The sequence below is a fragment of the Glycine soja genome, chromosome 7 (genome assembly GCF_004193775.1).
Source record: "Glycine soja cultivar W05 chromosome 7, ASM419377v2, whole genome shotgun sequence".
NCBI classification, from domain to species: Eukaryota; Viridiplantae; Streptophyta; class Magnoliopsida; order Fabales; family Fabaceae; genus Glycine; species Glycine soja.
Window position 1 is genome coordinate 1,498,535 of NC_041008.1, and position 20,335 is coordinate 1,518,869.

Consider the following 20,335-nt stretch of genomic DNA (forward strand, 5'->3'; position numbering starts at 1 on the left):
CTAATTGAAACCATTTGCGACGACAGTATAATTTGAAGCCTTTGATAATGGGAGGAGAACAGAAGAGAGGGTTTGTTGACCATTGACTTAGTTGAGGGGTCTGATAGAAGGAGGTGGCAAGCTGTGGCTGTGGCTGTGGCGAGTAGACGAAGATGTGTATCATTTGTACTATATATATATATATATATGTCTTTGTTGAATTGCATTAGTAAAAGGGTTGAAGAAGAAGGCTCTAACTCTAACAGTGGCTAATCAATGGAGAAGGAACTAGAACTTTCTTCAGCTCAATCCAGAATGGATTCCCAGCGCATTTCCCAACCCCAAAGGTGTGGTAAGGGTGGCCTCGTTACCATGCCTTTCATCATAGGTTTGTGCCCCTCAACCTCGGACTATGTTTTTCTCAGATCCTGTTTTGATTTGGGTGTTGACTTGATCTGAATGAATGGCAGCAAATGAAGCACTTGCGAGGGTGGCAACGTTGGGGCTTCTGCCCAATATGATATTGTATTTGATGGGAAACTACAATCTTCATTTAGGCAAAGCTACCAAGATACTCCTCTTATCAGTTGCAACCACCAATTTCATGCCTCTTCCCGGAGCCTTCATTGCTGATTCTTATCTGGGTCGCTTCCTCGCTGTTGGTTTAGGTTCCTTCATCACTTTTCTGGTAGGTATAACTGTATAAGCTATTCCTTTTCCTTCACATATCATGTCATTCTCTAAATTCAACTTCCATATATTTCATTATGAACACAATATTGACATTTTAATGTCCCTTTCTATTGGAGAAATAAAATAATCAGTCCATTGGGTTACAAGACATTCAAATTAGTTACCAATATAGTGTGGCATGGTTGGCAGATAACCATGTCTCTTAAGGATGTGTTTAGGGATTCGATCCCTGAAGATCATGTTCATGTGTATAGAAAAGCAAGCCTTTGTGGGGAGAGATCAGTCCCTCAAAATTTAACTGGCTCAAAGAAGAATGGGATGCCCTTGGTTTACCCAGAAAAGACATTCAAATTTGTCATTACTCATTAGTTGATTAGATGTTCTCACAGTAATTCTGTATTTGTTAAATGATGACCTTGCACTTAGTTATTTTTGTTAAAAGTTAGTTTAGATTCTGTTAGTTAATGTTTTAAAAAGAAAGTTGACTTTTTGGTAACAGGGAATGACACTGTTGTGGCTAACAGCCATGATCCCACAGGCTCGGCCTCCTCCTTGCAATTCTGAAACTGAAAGATGTGAATCAGCAACACCTGGACAAATGGCAATGTTAATCTCTTCCCTTGCTCTCATGTCCATTGGAAATGGTGGCCTTTCATGTTCCCTAGCCTTTGGTGCTGACCAGGTGAATAGAAAAGATAACCCCAATAACCAAAGGGCCTTGGAGATGTTCTTCAGCTGGTACTATGCTTCGTCAGCGATATCAGTCATAATTGCCTTCACTGGAATTGTATATATCCAAGATCATCTTGGGTGGAAATTGGGTTTTGGAGTTCCAGCAGCACTTATGTTCTTGTCCACTTTTTTCTTCTTTTTGGCTTCTCCACTTTATGTAAAGAATAAAACACACAACAACTTGCTCACTGGCTTTGCATGTGTGATTGTTGTAGCCTATAAGAACAGGAAACTTCGATTACCACATAAGATCTCAGATGGAATGTATCATCGTAACAAGGACTCTGATCTAGTTGTTCCATCTGATAAACTAAGGTTGAATCACATATTCATGCTACCCAAATTGTTATCTTTTGCTTACTCACTGGATGAAATAATACTGAACTTTTAGTGATGTTTTTTCTAGGTTTCTGAATAAAGCTTGCTTCATTAAAGACTCAGAAAAAGATATAGCCTCTGATGGGTCAGCCTACAATCGGTGGAGTCTCTGCACAGTTGATCAAGTAGAAGAACTAAAAGCTATTATTAAAGTTATTCCCCTGTGGTCTACAGGGATCATGATGTATCTTAACATTGGAGGCTCGTTTGGATTGCTGCAAGCTAAATCCCTTAACCGACATATCACTCCAAATTTCGAAGTTCCAGCTGGGTCTATGAGTGTAATCATGATATTTACAATATTTATTTGGATAGCTCTTTATGATCGTGTCATTATTCCTCTTGCATCAAAGCTTAGAGGCAAACCGGTTAGGATCAGTGCCAAGAGAAGAATGGGACTTGGGTTGCTTTTCTCTTTTCTCCACTTGGTAACTGCAGCAATTGTTGAGACTACAAGGCGAAGGAGAGCAATTAGTGAGGGACATATTAACGACACACATGCAGTGTTGAATATGTCTGCAATGTGGCTCTTTCCTCAACTTTGCTTGGGTGGCATAGCTGAAGCATTCAATGCAATAGGCCAAAATGAGTTCTATTACACCGAGTTTCCTAAGACTATGTCGAGCATTGCTTCTTCCCTTTTTGGACTAGGAATGGCTGTGGGATACGTGTTATCTTCTTTGGTATTCAGTATTGTGGAAAAGGTTACTTCAAGAGGGGGAAAAGATGGATGGGTTTCAGATAACATTAACAAGGGTCGATTTGACAAGTACTACTGGCTTCTTGCCACAATGAGTGCTGTTAATGTACTGTATTATCTAGTATGCAGTTGGGCTTATGGACCTACTGCTGATCAAGAATCAAAGGTAACTGAAGAAAATGGTTCCAATGAGGAAGAATTGCCATTAATTCAATCCAGGACTAAGGGTCAGTTTGATAAGGTATCTCAGGTTAGTGAAGAAATTTTAAGAACTTCACATAAATAGTAACTGATTGAGATTAGTTTTAGTGTTTTCAATAAATAAATAAGAATGTTAGTGTTTTCAATTTACAAAAACAAACAAAATATTCTTATTTTGGAGCCTCGCCCTTCATTCCTTTGTGGGTCATCCATACAACAATCTTTTTGGTGATAGCTGAAATTGACCAATCATTGGTTGAACTCTGTTCTACTTTATTATTAAGCAACTGAAACCGGTTGTTGATATTGTACGAGGCAATATTTCATATGGTTTGACAAGATTCTTCAAATCATACTACATAAGGATTGCAAAGCACCTATCTTTCCCATGCGTGTTCAGTTGCTAGTTACTGAGTTATTTCATTTTGCTGTATTCTGAATCTCTGATTTATATATTCTCACACTTATATATAGATTATGTTTGGGAAAACTAATAGAAAAGATAACTGAAACTTAAAAAATAATTTTCTAGTTAAAAACTATTGAGTTAACTTGTTATATTAGAAGTGTTCAAGAAAACTAAATGTTGGAACTAGCTAATGTGAATGGTGAAATTAATTGTTGAACTAGTTGATAAATGTAACATGATATAAAAGAACACATTTTTATGATGCTTTTTTATATATATTTTTGTTTTATATGCAAAAATATATTGCTAGGTAATTATAGTTTTATGTACTCTTTGTTAATTTTAATACCTTGTGTAAATAAGAACTAGTAAATGAAAATAAGAGAAATTGCATTGATTTTAGTCATGAACCTCTTTTACATCTCATATTCGGAAGACAAGTTAAATATAATGTTATGGGTAGATGAAAAGTGGAATAGGAAGATAATAAATAAAAGAGAAAGAAATGGGATACATATAAATAGAAGAGAAATAATATATAAAAAAAAACATGTTATTTGGATAGATAGAAATAAGAGAAAAAAAAGTAGAATTTTTTTTCTCTTATTTAGATAAGTAGAAGAGAGTAAAAATAAATAAATGGTATGCAAGACATTTTATACTGATTAAAAGTTTAAATTTAGTTTTAAGAAAAATCTGAACTTCCTATTATATATATTGTTATGTTAATAAAAAATATTTATTATTTTATTTTGTTTTACAACAATAATAAAAGATAATTGCATACAAACTATCTAACTACTTTACTATAAGGTTCTTTTTAGATAAATCTCTCCATAAAAATACTTAAAAACAGAAAATAATAAGAAAAAATAAAATAATATTTTTCATAAGCTAAAATTAACTTATATATGAGTTAAAATAAAAGAATTTCAACAAATTAAGTTATGCATAAATTAATTTTAATTTATCAGAAAAATTATTTTATTTTCTTTATACTTTATTTTCTTAAAATATTTTGAAGAAGTTTATGGAAACATAACTTTATTCTAGTACACTTTAATTAAAAGTAACAGTGTCTGTTAAAAAAAAAGAGTAACTCTGTCTGATATCATTTATTGACTTGGAAGCCATTAAGTTTACGGTGATGTTATTGTAGTATTGTCTGATAGTATCATTTATAGACTTAGAAGAAAGTAATATTGCATTCTTTACATTTTTCTGAAAAATATTACAATATAGTAGCCATCAATCCCATCATCATAATCCTGAAGTCTACCTTTTGGCTCTCACGCCTTAGCTTTTCTTTCTTTAGGATCTTTGTCTTGGCAGAAGTTTTGGTCTTGTATGGCATATATGAATGAACATTTTCTGAAAAGAGTATATGTCACAGCACATGACTATGACTATTATATTCCTCCTCTTTTATGAAGTTTTGTTTTCTAATAAATTTTGCACTAATGATTTTTTCAATATCCTCCTCTTTTAAGAAAGCAATACAGACACCCTAAAAAAAAGAAAGAAAGTAATACAAATTGCTTATGCATGACTATAAGAAATGGAAAATTGCTTGGCCAAGCAATTTAATATTATAAGCTCACGTACTTTAAAGTGAACTAACTTGTATCATAATCATTTAAAACTAATTATAATGGAACCAAATTTTTTAATAATATTTTTGTAGTACCTGTAAAAAGATCTAATAATTCTAATGAATATTTGTAAAAGATTAATTAAAATAAGATCAGCATTCTTGATATTATTTTTATTATGTTTTTATTTATAGAATTAATCGTTAATCGTACTGCATCTTCCTAGCAACTAATAATGTGAACACCAACGTTAGTCGTATTCAAAATGATAATCGTGTGGTTTCTCTTCTCTTATAGTTATATTTCCCAACGTCTTTGACTCTTTAGGAATATAATGAGCATTTTAAAGATGAATGCCCAAGTGAGAAACTCACTGTAGACAAGGAAGTAACGATGATCACAAGATTCCAAAACACTAGCTAAATTACAAAGGTGCTATCACGTCCTTTTCATAAAGTCTAGGTAAAGTAGACTTCTCTTTTTCAGTAATTTTATATTTATAAATTATATTTGTAGTAGCAATACATTTTTAAAATAAAAATAATTATATTAAAATGAACTTAGTTAAACTTAATATATTTTAGCTTTTCTTTACTTTAAATTAATTCTAGTTAAATTTAAACTAGAAATAAGATTATTTTTTTTACATATAGAAATAAGAATTTCCAAAAGTCAAAAAGGGTTATTAAATTAATCAAATTGAATTAATTAATGACATTCGGGAGAAACTAATTGATGACTGAGGGTCGGTTTATCTTAAAGCAATTGATGATAGAGGGACAAACAAAGCCTCAACACATGAGACTTGGTATTTGTGCAAAAGGAATGTAAAATGGGGTGGCAGATTGTTTAGCAAAACTTAATTGCTTTAAATTCTTTACGAAATGCTTTGGATGAAGGATTATCCTTATTATAAAGATTATTGTATTCTGTCTGATGTACAAAACTTAACACTGATTCTAAATAAAACATTCATTTGTCATTCCTTAAAAAAAGTAAGAATATTAATTTTAATTATTAAAAACAATTAAAATATGCGCTTAAATTATATATATATCCACGCGATAGAAATTATTGATTTTATCCACAAGATACATAACGAATTTATTAGATATTTTTTAAAGAAATAATCACTTTTTTAAAAAATTAAGTTAAACCAAACAGAGTATAATCAATGCATGCATTTGGATATAATTAACATTTAGAAATATTTGTAGTTGTAAAAAGTCTTAAAAAAATCTTTTGAGTAAAAAGTAAAAGGAAATCGTACACAAATTCCGTGTTAGTAATTTTAAAAAAAAAATACACTAATTTGATAAATAAATAAAAACAAAATTTGAATAACGACTAATATCTTTACTGGCACAAGTAATGTCAGGATGGATCATCTTACTAGGTAATGGACCATAATTTTTCACTATAATGTTGCTATCATAGGTTCTTTCACGTTAGATTAATCTTGCTATAAATGCATAGATAAGTAATATTTTTTGCATGCTTGCGAATAATTAATTGCCAAGTTGATGCAATCTTTAAGCTTCGTCTGTATGTCATTTGTCCCATTTCAGGCGTGCAGTCTGAAACCAAAAGGATAATCTGGAAACTTAGAATATACGCGTATTTGACTCCCAATCATGCATTTTTTCATTGCCAATTCAGCATATATATAATGCAGCTTCACTGTAACGAACGAATAATAGTTAAAAACTAAAAGAGTATAATATATTAAATTTTTAAAAGTGTTTTATATTAAATCTTTTTCTATTTTCAATATACAGAGTGCTTTAAAAATATTTATGTAGAAATTATGAAGTACAGAAATATAATAAGCACAGGTGAATTTTTCTTTATCTTAACTACAAGAATCATTGATCCATTTTCAAATTATTAATTGTTAATTCTTTTGGCAAATGCTAACTACTACGTTAAGAGCAGCTTTTATTAAAAACATGTCATTAATACACTTCTGTTAGGATTTCTAATGCATTTATAGTGAATTTCAATATAAAAAAATCAATACGCCATTGATTAGGAGAATTCATTTCTTTTTATACTCTTACGGAGACACTCGTTTTATACATTTATCCTATTTCTGTCTCATAATAATAATTATTCCAAAATAATTATTATTTTAATTTTTTTATGTAATATTAATTATTTTTTTCCACTTATATCTCTTATAATATTAATTATATGGACTAAAAAAATAAAAAATAAAAATAATAAAAAAGTTAATTTTATAAAATTGTTATTTTTTTTATCTATTTATTAATTTTTTTGTTATGATAGAATAACTTAAGATGACAATTATATTAAGATGGACGGAATAACTTATTAACAATTTTAATTTATGATATTATTAATTAAAATTAAGTAACTTAATGTAATTATTTTAATTGATACTAATGCATTAGTTAATTATTTCTTGCATGTAACTGATGCATTTATATAACGGATACATTGTAAATATCGTGGGACAGTGATGGTATAGAATATGTTGTAACAGAAACACTCACATGGTACACTGGAGCTCTATATTATTTGTTAATTAGCAGAGTATAGACACAGATTGGAAGCTCTGACATCTTTCTTTGCTGCATGAAGAGTACTAGTATTTAAGGGCTCTATATTGTTGTTGCCTCCTTCATAGGCATCAATAATGGAGAAGGAAGTGGAGTTTTGTTCAAGTGAATTGGAAATGGCTTCTCAACACATTCCACAACCACAAAGGAAAAAGGGTGGTATTGTTACCATGCCTTTCATCATAGGTAAACTTTGTTTTGTTCCACATAACAACAAAGAAAAAACATGGATTTGGTTTGGTTAAGGATTCTCATTGTTTTTGGTTTTGGTTGTGTTCGCAGCAAATGAAGCACTTGCAAGCGTGGCGAAAATCGGTCTTCTGCCGAACATGATATTGTATTTGATGGGGAGTTACAAGTTTCATTTAGCCAAAGCAACTCAGGTGCTTCTCTTATCCTCTGCAACAAGCAATCTCACACCACTCATAGGTGCTTTCATTGCTGATTCTTGCCTCGGTCGATTCCTCTCTGTTGGGTTTGGTTCCTCCATCTCTTTCCTGGTACTTTCTTTTCAGATTCCTTTCTGCCTTTTCTCTTCTGAATTCTGTTAAACATCATAAGATCACTGTTATGTTCAATGGTTCAGATTGACTTAGTTTGTTAGACACACATCACTGGTATAAATAGGAATATCTTTGTAATAATTCATCATCTTTTATCATATTAATACAATGAGATATTTCCATGGTAGTTGTCTCTTATACTTGAACTCTATGAGCTTTGGCTTCATTAAGTTGGAATAACTTGCGTCTCATCTCAAATTTCTGATAAATTCACAATTCTAGTGTTCAGTTTAAGGAGCTTCACTTGTCCTTTTCCCATCCAATTATTCTCAAAGTAGTAATAAGGAAAAATCAATTGGTTTTTTAGTAGTGCGGAACAAAATGCACCGAAAACTTTTTTACTTCTCATGACACAAAAGTGGCTTTATGCACCCTACGGTTTCACAAAAAACAGCTGAGACAATTGGAGAATTTATGTAGTTTTTTCTTCATTGTTGCTATCTCTAAGTAAGCTTTGCTTTGCAGGGAAGCGGTTACTTTTTTTGTGGCTTTATGCACTCTACAGTTTAAAAGAAAAAAAAAAACAGATGTGATAATTGAAAAATGTTTGTAGTTTTCATCTATGTTGCTATCTTTAAGTTAGCTTTGCTCTGGGGGAAGTGGTTACTTTTTTTTGTAGCTTTATGCTCTCCACGTTTTTTTTTAAGAAAAAAAAAACCGAGATAATTGGAAAATGTTTGTAGTTTTCTTCCATGTTGCTATTTCTAAGTAAGCTTTCTATGCACGGAAGTGTAACTTATTGATAGAAATAACTAATTGTTTTTTCTATTCTTTCTGTTGGCGGAGGGAGGATTTTCTGAGATAATTAGCCAATATAGAGTTGATCACCTTTTTGTTAAAAGTTAAGTACCACAAGAGCAGAATTCATCTAATGAAGCTATGGATATGTATAGGATTTTAAATTACGATTGTGATCATAATTACTGTTTTGCACGATCTTTAACATTGTGGAAAACTGTGGATACCCAAAAACTGACACAACAGCCAAAATTGCGTTTGTGTACCAATGTACCATTAAAGGAAACTCTTCCTAAAGGAAAATATTATTTGTTACGAAAACAGATTTCGTTATAAGTGCACGACAATTGATCTTTGTGAATTCTCCTATAGTCCTATAACATGTTTTTCAAATATTTTAATCAATATTAAAAAATTACCACCGTCCATTTTACTGTCGTGAAATTCGTGTGGTTTTCATTTCATAATAAATAGAACTACTCTTTCTTAAAACCATAAACACATTTGATTGCATCGAGTTGATTGGATATCAAAACCTGTGATTCTGTTGTCTTTAGTCTTCACGAAAGTAAACCATAATCCTTTGGAGATATGATGTAATGGGAATGATCCATCTAAGGTCCATCTCTTCTGAATACTATATAAATCTATAAGGAAGTAAATACTTTTACAGCAAGAAAAGTTAAGAAATATCTAGTTCTTTTTTTTTTTTGAAGAAAGAAATATTTAGTTCTGTTGCACATTAGTTATGAACAAACCTCATGGCAATTACTAGTCCTCTGAAAATTCATTGGTTATTGGCATGATCTGTGTAGTTGTCCCTTGCTCTTAGTTCCAGTCTAAAAGTTGTAAGTTGTACATGATCTGAGATTTGTTTATACTTTTACTGATGAAACAAGAACGAATAGTGCAACTTTATTAGCGACTAGAAATTACTTTCTTTATATAATATTGAAGTGTCTAATCGATGATTATTCCACTGGACCTCCTTTATATATTTGTATAAACAGAAATGTGAAGCCAAAAGCCATTTCACATATGATAAAATATAAATTCACAACTATATGATCTTTTCAACGTATAAGTGACATATATGGAGATAAATAAGCTATCCTGAATCCTGATGCACGAAATACAAGACAATATTAACATTTTTATATTTTTAATGCACTAACAGTCTAACACTAAATACAAACCTGTTTCACATTCTTCTCTGTTATCTGTAAAACTTGGTCAGACTTCACGGTTACAAGACATTCAAAATAGTTAAAATGAGTTAATTTTATTATAACTTTTTATTTTGCTAACAGGGAATGGCACTCTTGTGCCTAACAGCCATCATCCCACAGGCTCGGCCTCCTCCTTGCAACCCTGCAACTGAAAGATGTAAACCAGCAACAGCTGGGCAAATGACAATGTTAATCTCTTCCTTTGCTCTCATGTCCATTGGAAATGGTGGCCTTTCATGCTCCATCGCATTTGGCGCAGACCAGGTGAATAAAAAAGATAACCCAAACAACCAGAGGGCATTGGAAACATTTTTCAGCTGGTATTATGCTTCTACAGCTTTTTCTGTTATAATTGCCCTCACAGTCATAGTATATATACAAGATCATTTTGGATGGAAAGTGGGTTTTGGAGTTCCAGCAGCACTTATGTTCATGTCCACTTTCTTCTTCTTTCTTGCTTCTCCACTTTATGTAAAGAATAAAGTACAAGGCAGCTTAATCACTGGCTTAGCACAAGTAATTGTCGTGGCCTATAAGAACCGGAAGCTTCCTTTACCACCTAGGAACTCAGCTGCAATGTACCATCGTAGGAAGGACTCTGATCTTGTTGTTCCTACTGATAAACTAAGGTTGACCACTCTCATTATTATCATGTTTTGCTTGTTCACTGGATGAAAAAATTCTGAACTTCTGACAATGTTTTGTTTTCTAGGTTTCTGAATAAAGCTTGCATCACTAAAGATCCAGAAAAAGATATAGCCTCTGATGGATCAGCTTCAAATCCGTGGAGTCTCTGCACAATAGATCGAGTGGAAGAGCTAAAAGCTATTATTAAAGTTATTCCACTGTGGTCTACGGGGATCATGGTGTCAGTTAACATTGGAGGCTCGTTTGGATTACTGCAAGCTAAATCCCTCAACAGACATATCACTTCACACTTTGAAATCCCAGCGGGTTCTTTTGCCGTAGTCATTGTGTTTATAATATTTATATGGGTGGCTCTTTATGATCGTGTCATTATTCCTATAGCATCAAAGCTCAGAGGCAAACCAGTTAGGATCAGTGCCAAGAGAAGAATGGGAATTGGGTTGGTTTTCTCTTTTCTCCACTTGGCAACTGCAGCTATTGTGGAGAATGAAAGGCGAAGGAGAGCAATCAGGGAGGGACATATTAATGACACACATGCAGTGTTGAATATGTCTGCAATGTGGCTTGTTCCTCAACTTTGCTTGTCAGGCATGGCTGAAGCATTCAATGCTATAGGCCAAAATGAGTTTTATTACACTGAGTTTCCAAGAACTATGTCAAGTATTGCCGCTTGCCTTTTTGGACTTGGAATGGCTGCAGGAAATGTGTTATCTAGTTTAATATTCAGCATTGTGGAAAATGCTACTTCAAGAGGAGGAAACGAGGGATGGGTTTTAGATAATATTAACAAGGGTCGTTATGACAGGTACTACTGGGTTCTTGCTTCACTGAGTGCTGTTAATATACTGTATTATCTAGTATGCAGTTGGGCTTATGGACCCACGGTTGATAAACTATTCAAGGTGTCTGACGAAAATAGTTCAAATGAGAAAGAATTCACTCAATTGGGCAATATGGGCCAGGTTGATGTTAGTGAAGGAATTGGCTCAAATGAGAAAAGAGTTAACTAGATTTGGCAATGAATGGGGGATCCTGTTGAGAAGATATTCAAGATTAGTGAAAACAATGACTCAAAGGAGGAAAAGTTAACTGAACTACTGGTTCACAATAAAAGGGAAAGAGCAAGGATTTGTGCAGAAGACCCGATGATTGCCTAGTTGAGATGTTGAACTTAGTAGGCACATACACTACTTGGATAGCCATATTTATATTTTCATGTTTTGGTTAGTAGTAGATGCAGATATCAACAGGCTATTAATGTGTGTCTGTAAACTGTAAACTGTGTTGGTATGTCAATATGTATATTTGCTCCATAGTAAAATTGTTATTCTAAAATGTTGCAAACGATACAATTTGATCTGAGAATACTCTCAATGATCTTGGAATATACAGATAATTAAAACCACCGATGAAAAAAAATGAATTTTTTAAGCATGAATTTCTATAATGACAGTGGGGACTTCTGGTGGCCAGTACCCAATGATAATTTCCACAGACGATATCCTTCCATGATTTCAAATATTATTGAATCATTGACTCAAGAAACTAGATAACGGTTCACTTTACTTTTAGTGCACTAAGGAAAAATATAAATGAATCATTGTATAAAAGTAATGTCTACTTTAATGGAAAGAGTATCAACCAGATCAACTACTCGGTTTATTTAATTATTCATTATTGTCGTTAATAGTAGTAGTAATAGTTGTGATAAATTATTGTTATTGCAGTAATTACAATGACTTCCAATGAATATATAGGTACTGTTAACAAACTAAGTGTTAGAAATAATCCAAGTCTCACATTGACTAAAAGTTAATCCCGCATTAGAATATATAAGTAAGGGGCAACCCTCATCCCTTGAGTTAGCTTTTGGGGTTGAGTTAGGCCTCTCACAGTATACACTCTAAGAGGAAACACTGAATTTACTCGTCTACCTATATATTAAAACACCGAAGTAGTTAGAGGAAGCACTGAATTTACTCGTATGGGATCTAGTATTAAAACACCAAAGTAGAGTTTACTTTCTTGGATTCTTTCTAGCTACCATCCACAGCTTTCCAAGAGCAACCAGTTCTCCATTATGCTTTTTCCTGACTTCCACAATCACAGAAATCAACTCATCCTTCTTTCTTATAACCTTTGCCTCCACTTCAACCTCTTCCTATGGTTAAAAAGTGAATTATACAAGCTACAGAAAAAAAAAAAAAAACTAAATTTTGGTACAAAAAATGAATGCATTTGGTGAATGAAACAATTAGATTCAAGTCAAGGCTTTAAGTTTCTTCACAAACACCAAAGATATTACATGAAGAGAAAACTGCTTGAAGCTTTGCCGTTGAGTAGTATGAGATACTTAAATCAAGAGTGACCTGCAGACACGAGGTAACGGAGTAGGAGGTAAAACTTGCAATGATGTCAACTAATGTTGCTATGGCACTGACATGCCAATTTCCATTTTCATCCTATAGACATAAAAGCAAAGAATCTCCATGAAAAGGGAAGATAAATGCTTCAAGTAAAAGGAGAATCAGATTATTATCAATCTATTACCAACAAGCCACTGTGTATGATCAAGTCACAAAGGATGAAACCTTTGTGTGCCTTTACTAGCCGGATAACCCTTGTGGTGGAAGTAAACTCTTGACCATAAGTCCCATCTGACAGGCCTTTTATCCATTTCCGGATCACTTCTAGACTGGGATCTTCCATCTCTTTCTCAACCATGCCCACAAACCAGAGAGAAACAGAATTTTTCCCTGTTTCACTTTATCACTCTTCCTTCAGGGTGTGTTAGATGGGTGACAACTGAAAAATCAACCTTGTTTTACTTTTATGACAAAGTCACAATACTTTATTCATTCTGGTTTTACCTTTTCACAAGTAACAACTTTATTTTACTAGACCACTAGATGCGTCCTAAGGGCATCGTTGTAGATGGAGAAACCGGTTTTAGTATCAAAACCGGTTCCATGTTCAAAACTGGGTTTTTGAACGCATTACTGGTCTTAGAAATGGTTTTTCTCCAAAATCAGTTCTGAGTATTAGTTTTAAAAGAAGGAAAGGGAGAAATACATACTTCGGATTTGTTAACATCGATAACAGAGATGAATAAGAAAATAATGACAGTAAGTATGATTAAAAGATAATTACAAAAGATCCACCTTAGTGACAGAGGGAATTGAAGCTGAAAGGTTATTGATCTCCAAGTTGCTCCCAAAACAGAGACTAAAAAACATATCTATGTTGTTGGTTGTTGCAGAGCAAAAAAAGAAGACAAATTATATTTCACAAGCAATAGAAAAACAAACACTACCAGTTATCAAATAGAAAAGAGCATGCGCAAATGAACAAGTAACCAGACCAGCAATCAACAAGAGCGCAATCCAACAGAAGCGAAAATGACCCAAGTGTTTTGTGGGACACTGCCATATTTAGGGGAACATGTACCATTTTCCTCGCATTTTAATTCTGTTTTAAAGCATTTTTTAATGGATGAAATTGATATGGTGAAAAAAAATTTTGATTCATCGTCCAGAGCCTTTTCCTTATGCTTTCTGCTTGTATCTCATAGACAGAGATAAATCTATAGCTAAAGCATAAGATTAACACATAAAATTTATAATTTGTTAACATCAAAACCTTACAGACTTAAATGTTAGATACAATCCAATGTGGCTTGGATGCATCCAGAATTAACCATCTATAATGCTTTCTTATTTTTATTTTTTTTTATAAACAAAAACATTTAGTCAGTCATTGGAACTCATAAATAAAACTGTTTCTCTGAATAAATTATTCTGGGGAAGGAGACCTAGTCTTAAGTGTCAAAATCTAACCCCTCTTGAGTCAAGTGTCAAAGCTTTTATAGGGTATTTCTTAAAGGACAAAATACTTTTTTTTTCTCTTCAAAACTTTTCAAATCCAAATTTAGTCCTGCCAACATTTTGTATCTTATTTCGGTCTCTTTAATTTAAAAATACTCTACTTTTAACTCAAAAAATATCTAAGAAATATCCTCACAATACAGCAACATTAAAAACTTTGAAAAGAAAATTTTCGATATACAATTACATTTTGGAAAAAAAAATTAGCACCAGGTTTTATTAGTTTTTTACTATTTTTCAATTTTTTTACTAATTCTTCTCTACGCTGATTTTGTGATGATATACACTTGAACCAGACATTCGATCGTTCACCAAATACCAAATTTCTGATTCAGTTTTCAGAACAATAGTTAACACTTTTTTACCATTTAATATTGTTCCCCTTTTTTCTTAAAATTAGAAGGAATAAGATGAAATAAAAAGAAAATCTAAACTTCTACAAGACAAAGGGAAGTCGAGGATTTTCATAAATGTTAAGCACATCGTAAAATATTTAAATATTCCAAATGACATTAGAAAGTTGTAGAAGGGATAGAACAAAAGACATTTAAGTCCAGTATCAACATAACTGCCTCATTACATTTCCACGTTGTTTTTCATTTTCAGTCATCAAAAACATCATGAAAAAGAATCCTAAAATGAATTAAGTAACAAAGTTACAGCACACTTTAACCATGTAATTGCTATCCAACGAGCCAAGTTCTTTATCTCAGGTTCCTGCTACCATCGATAATATCCAGATGTATCCCTTGAACCGATTATCTCAATCATGCAGGAGACAGTATAGAAGCAATAAACAAACTGGTTGTAATTCAAACCCAACCACCAGCCATCGCAACAGTTGGAAAATAATATTATGAAATGTATTTCTCCTGCTGCTCTTGAAGTAACCTGGCTGATGATTTGGCATCCAAGTATAGCGTACAAACTTCCTCAAGATCCGCCTATAAATTTCACAATAATAACTCATTGAGTTGAGGATAAGCACATAGCAAACATTATTTCAAGTTATGAACATCAAATGGTCCAATTTCATAATTACCTTGCAGATGTTGTCTCGGCCATTCATTTTTGCAACAATGCTGGCAGGTGATAACAGCTGAACTGCATGCCTGATAAGCAAAAAGTGTAAGTAACATAAGAAAGAAAAGCATAGGAAAAAAGCCAATCAAGAATCCAAACCTTAAAGATGTTCGTTGTCCAATCTCCCCAAGGAAAGCTAAACTTTCTTCATCCACAACCAGTTCCTCTACTTGAGCACGGATAGCTAGAATCTGTTCCACAATTAAGAAGCATGTATGTTTGTATATCCAAACACATAAGACATAGCATTTTGAAATCTATTCAAAAGACACATGAAAGCCATACTACCTGTATCATTTCAGCAGGACCATAGGTTTGCGTTCGAATGATCACCAACCGATCCAACAGGTCAACAGGTATGCCATGAGGACTGGTCATATCAGTCCCTCTGTATAAAAAGAAGGCAATAATGCTCAAATTTAAGCATGGTGAAACAATGAAAACAGGACCATATCAAACAAACAACTAATCAATATGGCCATTGACTTAAGGTTTACATTGATGTATGAGAAATTGTCAATTAAGTATGAACCATAAACCCTAAACATTCAACAAGGGTCCACAACCAGAGAGATTAACTTTTCAATTTTTACTAATCACAAGCACTGAAATCTTAAATGACCAAGATTTAAACTCAACATCATGGAGATATTAAGGAAAGGTAATTAACAAAATAAGAACTATGGCAATGATGCCAGCTATGGTAATAATACACCAAAAATGACCGGCTATCAATCACTACATTGCATTCGATTGATTTATCCAAATTTACCACTGGACCAAAACTTCTTTAAAAGCAACATTAGTTTAATCATACCTTACATTGCATATTCCTCTATTAGTAGCAAAGATTACTATTGGAGATAGGGAGCTCTCTAAAGCACGATTTAAATACGAAAAACACTCCATATCTAGCATATGAACCTGCAAAAAAACATTAAATTTTTTGATAAATTAGATGCAATAGTATTTGCAGACATTAGTTGGTGAGAAATTTAAAGACACAGTCACCTCATCAATGAATAGAACTCCAGGAACAAGCTCTGCTACACCTTCATCAATATATCGGTTGACAACCTGCCACCAACAAAAACAGTTACTCTCTTATTTTTATATTGTACCTCCTTTTCTTTTTTCCTTTGGTTTTTTCTGGACACAACTCATGAGTATGACTTTATTAATCACCAATTTCAATTTATGTATAAAACATCTTAAACAATAAGTAACATGCCGTAGGACAACTGAACGTAATTGAAGAAATTGCTAAGAAAAAAGCTCATTTTTTAGACCCTTAATTTTCCCCATAACTAATTAAAGATGAAACTACAAACTTGTATCAAAAGTTATGAAAATACCTTGTTAATTTCTTGCCTCAACTTGTCAGTGATCTCTGTTTTCCTAGGCTTCATCATCTGACCCATAAGAGACAGAATATCTTGTCCCCCTTGAGGTCGTGCATTGGCAGCATCAAGATCATGTAGGGTTACATCCTTTAAGAACAACAATCCAAATCACAATAAGAAATCAGAAATATACAATATTCAATGTCTAGAACACATTCTTACAGAGTACACTAGTACAAGCCACTCATTATTTTTATTTAAAAAGATTTATCTCCACTAAATTGAAATCTAGAATAAAAAATTCTGATGTCCACATAAATCTGGATTAAAGTCTTGCCTCCCCCCTTGGTGATATGGCTTCAATTTAATAATTGAAAAAAGATTTTTTTTTTATTTGGTACCACCGTAATTAGGGCCTTATGCTTAATTGCAAAAAAAATTGACAATCACAACCATGGTTATAAAAACAAGACCAGACTGGCTGGTTCAATTGGTTAGATTGAGAACCGGCTTGGTGACTGGGCTTTAATTTATCAACCACTCACAGATCAACTCGAAGTAGAACTATAGAATTCATTTTATTGACAAAAACAATTAAACTCAGAAATGAAAATTGACATCAATACAGTTTTTTTTATCAGTGGGAAAAGAAAAGCAACAAAACTACGGATGCAAGGACACACTACTCATAGCATCAATTAGAGGATTCAAATATAATAATTATACTAAATTATCAAATCTTATAGGTATTGCATAAATATAACATTGGTCTTCAAATTAAATACCTGAACAATCTCCTTTTTTTTGTGAACCTCTCCCTTGGGAAGTGGAACATACTCTTCTGCTTCAAGGTCAAACTCGGTAGCAAAAGCATCGCTTCGACCCACCCTTTTTACAGCCCCACTATTTGCCTCAATGTATATTACATCCCCAACAGCTACCTGTACATTGGCAGAAATCCCAAATCAAAACATCACATTTGTTGACACAAATATCACACAGCTTTAAAACTAAAACAGCATCATACAAAAAAGAAAAAAAAAATAATAAGAAAAGAAATTTATAACTTGTAAAGACAGAAGCACACAAAGAACAAGAGGAAATAATTTCAGAAACCTCACCTTTTCCTTAATCAAGGCATCATATATGGTGGGATCCAACTTGAGTTGCTTGGTTCCTTTCACTGTTTTCAAACCAATGATCACATGGCTAATACTTTTACCATAACCACCTGTAACACTCTCAGTTTCTTCCGGAGAGAGCTCGGTGACCTTAAACAAGACCAGCAAAACATAAACTACAATATGTACAAGGCACAATCACATCCGAGTTTTGACAAGAGAATAGCACAAACTCACCTCTCCTTCATATACTTCCTTGTTTTCCTTAATACGCAGACCAATGGCCCGTCTAAAATTTTCCATGAGAACCTCGGTCTTCTTTACTTCTGAGGAGTAAACTTCAGAACCAACCATTGGGCAGAAAGGAACCTGCAGAGTGGCATAAACATTATTATCAGCAGCAAGAAGGGTCACAATCAAAACACAGAGAAAAAAAAAACACCACGAGAATGAGAGTCTTGAGAGGGAAACCTTGGTGCCAAGCTCCTGGCTTATCCCAAGAGCTAACGCCGTCTTGCCGGTTCCGGGTGGTCCGGCGAGAAGAAGTGCCCGGCCGGCCATCTTCTTCTGCCGTATCATGTCAACCACAAGACCAGATGCTTCTCTCGCCTCAACTTGTCCCACGAACCCAGCAGCAAAAGGCAATGCTTTTCCACTCGCCTGAACGAATAATCATCAAACAAAAACAAAAACAAATGCAACTGTTCACTTAAAAATTGAAGCAACGTGAAAACCGTTTGAGCAGAGCAGGACTACACAATATTTTCTTTACGTAACAAAATCAAACGAAGATTAAAAATAAAATAAAAAATAAAAAAAAACCCAGAGGTGGAAGTGGAAGAGGAACTCACCTCGAGACCTAAGCCTTTAATGTGAGTGTGGGTAGCAACACGCTGTTTCTTCGTGGTTGACTGAACCTCTTCTATTTTCATCTTCTCCATTTTTCTCTCTTTCTCTCTCAGGTTTTGCACTTTGCAATTTGCAGCAGCGGACACTGAAGAAAAGAACGCACTCTTGAAAATTGAAATGAAGCATAAGGGAAGGGAAGAAGAACACGAATTCACTGGGCCGTGGCCTAACCCAGGCCTAGATACATAAACCCTGTTGGGCCGAACATTTTTTTTTTTCATTACACTCTCATTTTTACTTTCCTTTATTCTATTCTATATCATTAATGTGGTTTTCCAAAAATCTTACCATCGAAAGAGATCTGATGGTTAAAAACATGTTTTTAAAAGATTTATACTTTTTATAGAATATTTTTATATAATATTATATTCAGTATTTTTCCTTGCTAATTTAACCATTTTATCTTTTTATTTGTTGTAAAAAAATTGCATAAATATATATTTTTATTTCAAAATAAAATTCAAGTACCACATGAAATTTCGGACAAGATGGAATCTATTCATGGCTAATTTGATATTTAAAATATGAATTGGTTGTACATATTTTTAGATTATCAAAATAGCCATTCACTTAATTTTAGTCAAAAAGAGTTATATTTAAATTTTAAATTTTCTTTATTCATAATGGCTCAAAGCAATACAACTTCTACAAAAAGATAGTTCCAAATTAATCACAGATTGTAAAAACGCATGTGTGATCCATCAGCTAGAAGCCTAGATTTACTCGAAAGAGGACGACATATATTGTGCTTTGAATCACGACATGGTCTTCATGTTAACTAATCAAGCTTGTGATGCAAAGTCTTCTTAACAGATATTAGAAGGTTAAATGATTAAGATTGGTTGATTCTCTACTTGTATTTACTTATGAAAAATGCTAATAAGACATTCTTTTGAACATATTCTTTTAATGATTTTTTCATGTTTTAAATAAATTTCAATGACCAATTTTCCCTACAAACAATGTATCATCCGTTAATTGGAGGAGATTTACCTTCAACAATTCATTTCCCACCTTGTAGCTTTTGAAGAAATTACTTCCCACCATTTATCTCATATGTCCACTAAGTTCATCCGTCACAATTAAAAGAAAAAGAATTAATGGGTGTTCTTGTCTCAATCCTTTTTGTGAAGAAAACTCTTAAGTCAGGCTTCCATTTACGAGAATAAAAACGGAAGCTGTCTCTATACACATTCTCATCCACCCAATCCACGTTTCTCTAAAACCAAGACTATACAACATATAATACACAAAGCTCAAAGAAACGGAGTCATATTTTTTTGATAATCTACTCTGAGAAACAAACATTCCCTTTTAACAAATAGTGTGTTGCTATATTGCTGCCTGTGTGAGAATCCCAGATCCTCTCTTTTGCTTAAGTTAAGATACAGTCTTGTGTACTTTTGCTGAAATTTTTTGCAATGTATTCGCAGTAATTAACTGCTTCAAGAAAGAACATTCGCTGTTGGTGTAATGATCAAGCGAATATGACGGCGGATATCATAGAACTTATTGAAATTAAAATTGCTCGTAAATTCATGATGTTGACAT

General features: G+C 33.2%; 4 protein-coding genes across 8 annotated transcripts; 2 read left to right on the forward strand and 2 right to left on the reverse strand.

Annotated features, from left to right (window-relative positions):
* LOC114418006 (protein NRT1/ PTR FAMILY 1.1-like) lies at positions 1-3,116 on the forward strand. The gene is made up of 4 exons (XM_028383124.1): positions 1-367; positions 450-667; positions 1,172-1,719; positions 1,811-3,116. Exons 1-4 carry the CDS (start codon positions 256-258, stop codon positions 2,766-2,768), a joined length of 1,836 nt encoding a protein of 611 aa, XP_028238925.1. The 5' UTR covers positions 1-255; the 3' UTR covers positions 2,769-3,116.
* Positions 3,117-7,155: 4,039 nt separating this feature from the next.
* On the forward strand, positions 7,156-11,806 carry LOC114418007 (protein NRT1/ PTR FAMILY 1.2-like). The gene is made up of 4 exons (XM_028383125.1): positions 7,156-7,452; positions 7,549-7,766; positions 9,878-10,425; positions 10,509-11,806. The coding sequence occupies exons 1-4, from the start codon at positions 7,344-7,346 to the stop codon at positions 11,452-11,454; spliced, it is 1,821 nt and encodes a 606-aa protein (XP_028238926.1). The 5' UTR covers positions 7,156-7,343; the 3' UTR covers positions 11,455-11,806.
* Positions 11,807-12,084: 278 nt separating this feature from the next.
* LOC114418784 lies at positions 12,085-14,066 on the reverse strand. Of its 4 annotated transcripts, XM_028384291.1 has the most exons (4): positions 13,606-14,057; positions 12,995-13,249; positions 12,750-12,906; positions 12,085-12,632 (listed from the first exon to the last, which is right to left on the reverse strand). In XM_028384291.1, exons 2-4 carry the CDS (start codon positions 13,166-13,168, stop codon positions 12,595-12,597), a joined length of 369 nt encoding a protein of 122 aa, XP_028240092.1. In that variant the 5' UTR covers positions 13,169-13,249; positions 13,606-14,057; the 3' UTR covers positions 12,085-12,594. The 4 variants fall into 4 exon arrangements, 3 of the variants coding, with proteins under 3 accessions (XP_028240092.1, XP_028240093.1, XP_028240091.1); XR_003668095.1 differs by having other exon boundaries at positions 12,085-12,906; positions 13,606-14,056; XM_028384292.1 differs by having other exon boundaries at positions 12,085-12,605; positions 12,766-12,906; positions 12,995-14,066.
* Positions 14,067-14,789: 723 nt separating this feature from the next.
* LOC114418009 (ruvB-like protein 1) lies at positions 14,790-20,285 on the reverse strand. Of its 2 annotated transcripts, XM_028383129.1 has the most exons (13): positions 19,778-20,285; positions 18,727-18,869; positions 18,347-18,535; positions 18,113-18,244; positions 17,876-18,025; positions 17,540-17,695; positions 16,767-16,901; positions 16,423-16,488; positions 16,229-16,335; positions 15,700-15,799; positions 15,511-15,602; positions 15,371-15,440; positions 15,183-15,272 (listed from the first exon to the last, which is right to left on the reverse strand). In XM_028383129.1, exons 2-13 carry the CDS (start codon positions 18,814-18,816, stop codon positions 15,183-15,185), a joined length of 1,377 nt encoding a protein of 458 aa, XP_028238930.1. In that variant the 5' UTR covers positions 18,817-18,869; positions 19,778-20,285. The 2 variants fall into 2 exon arrangements, with proteins under 2 accessions (XP_028238929.1, XP_028238930.1); XM_028383128.1 differs by lacking the exon at positions 19,778-20,285 and having other exon boundaries at positions 14,790-15,272; positions 18,727-18,906.
* Between the last annotated feature and the right edge of the window lie 50 nt (positions 20,286-20,335).

Bases quoted from the DNA above. Each gene is read 5' to 3' on its own strand.
- LOC114418784 (XM_028384292.1), bottom strand. From the start codon at position 13,168: ATGGTTGAGAAAGAGATGGAAGATCCCAGTCTAGAAGTGATCCGGAAA. The intron at 12,907-12,994 runs GTAATAGATTGA...TTATGTCTATAG, and splicing joins TCATACACAGTGGCTTGTTG to GATGAAAATGGAAATTGGCA. The intron at 12,606-12,765 runs GCAGTTTTCTCT...TTTTAACCATAG, and splicing joins ACTCAACGGCAAAGCTTCAA to GAAGAGGTTGAAGTGGAGGC.
- LOC114418009 (XM_028383128.1), bottom strand. From the start codon at position 18,816: ATGGAGAAGATGAAAATAGAAGAGGTTCAGTCAACCACGAAGAAACAG. The intron at 18,026-18,112 runs GTGAGTTTGTGC...GTCTTGTTTAAG, and splicing joins AGGAAGTATATGAAGGAGAG to GTCACCGAGCTCTCTCCGGA. The intron at 15,603-15,699 runs GTAGTATGGCTT...ATTGTGGAACAG, and splicing joins GTCCTGCTGAAATGATACAG to ATTCTAGCTATCCGTGCTCA.
- LOC114418006 (XM_028383124.1), top strand. From the start codon at position 256: ATGGAGAAGGAACTAGAACTTTCTTCAGCTCAATCCAGAATGGATTCC. The intron at 668-1,171 runs GTAGGTATAACT...TTTTGGTAACAG, and splicing joins GTTCCTTCATCACTTTTCTG to GGAATGACACTGTTGTGGCT. The intron at 1,720-1,810 runs GTTGAATCACAT...TGTTTTTTCTAG, and splicing joins GTTCCATCTGATAAACTAAG to GTTTCTGAATAAAGCTTGCT.
- LOC114418007 (XM_028383125.1), top strand. From the start codon at position 7,344: ATGGAGAAGGAAGTGGAGTTTTGTTCAAGTGAATTGGAAATGGCTTCT. The intron at 7,453-7,548 runs GTAAACTTTGTT...TTGTGTTCGCAG, and splicing joins TACCATGCCTTTCATCATAG to CAAATGAAGCACTTGCAAGC. The intron at 10,426-10,508 runs GTTGACCACTCT...TTTGTTTTCTAG, and splicing joins GTTCCTACTGATAAACTAAG to GTTTCTGAATAAAGCTTGCA.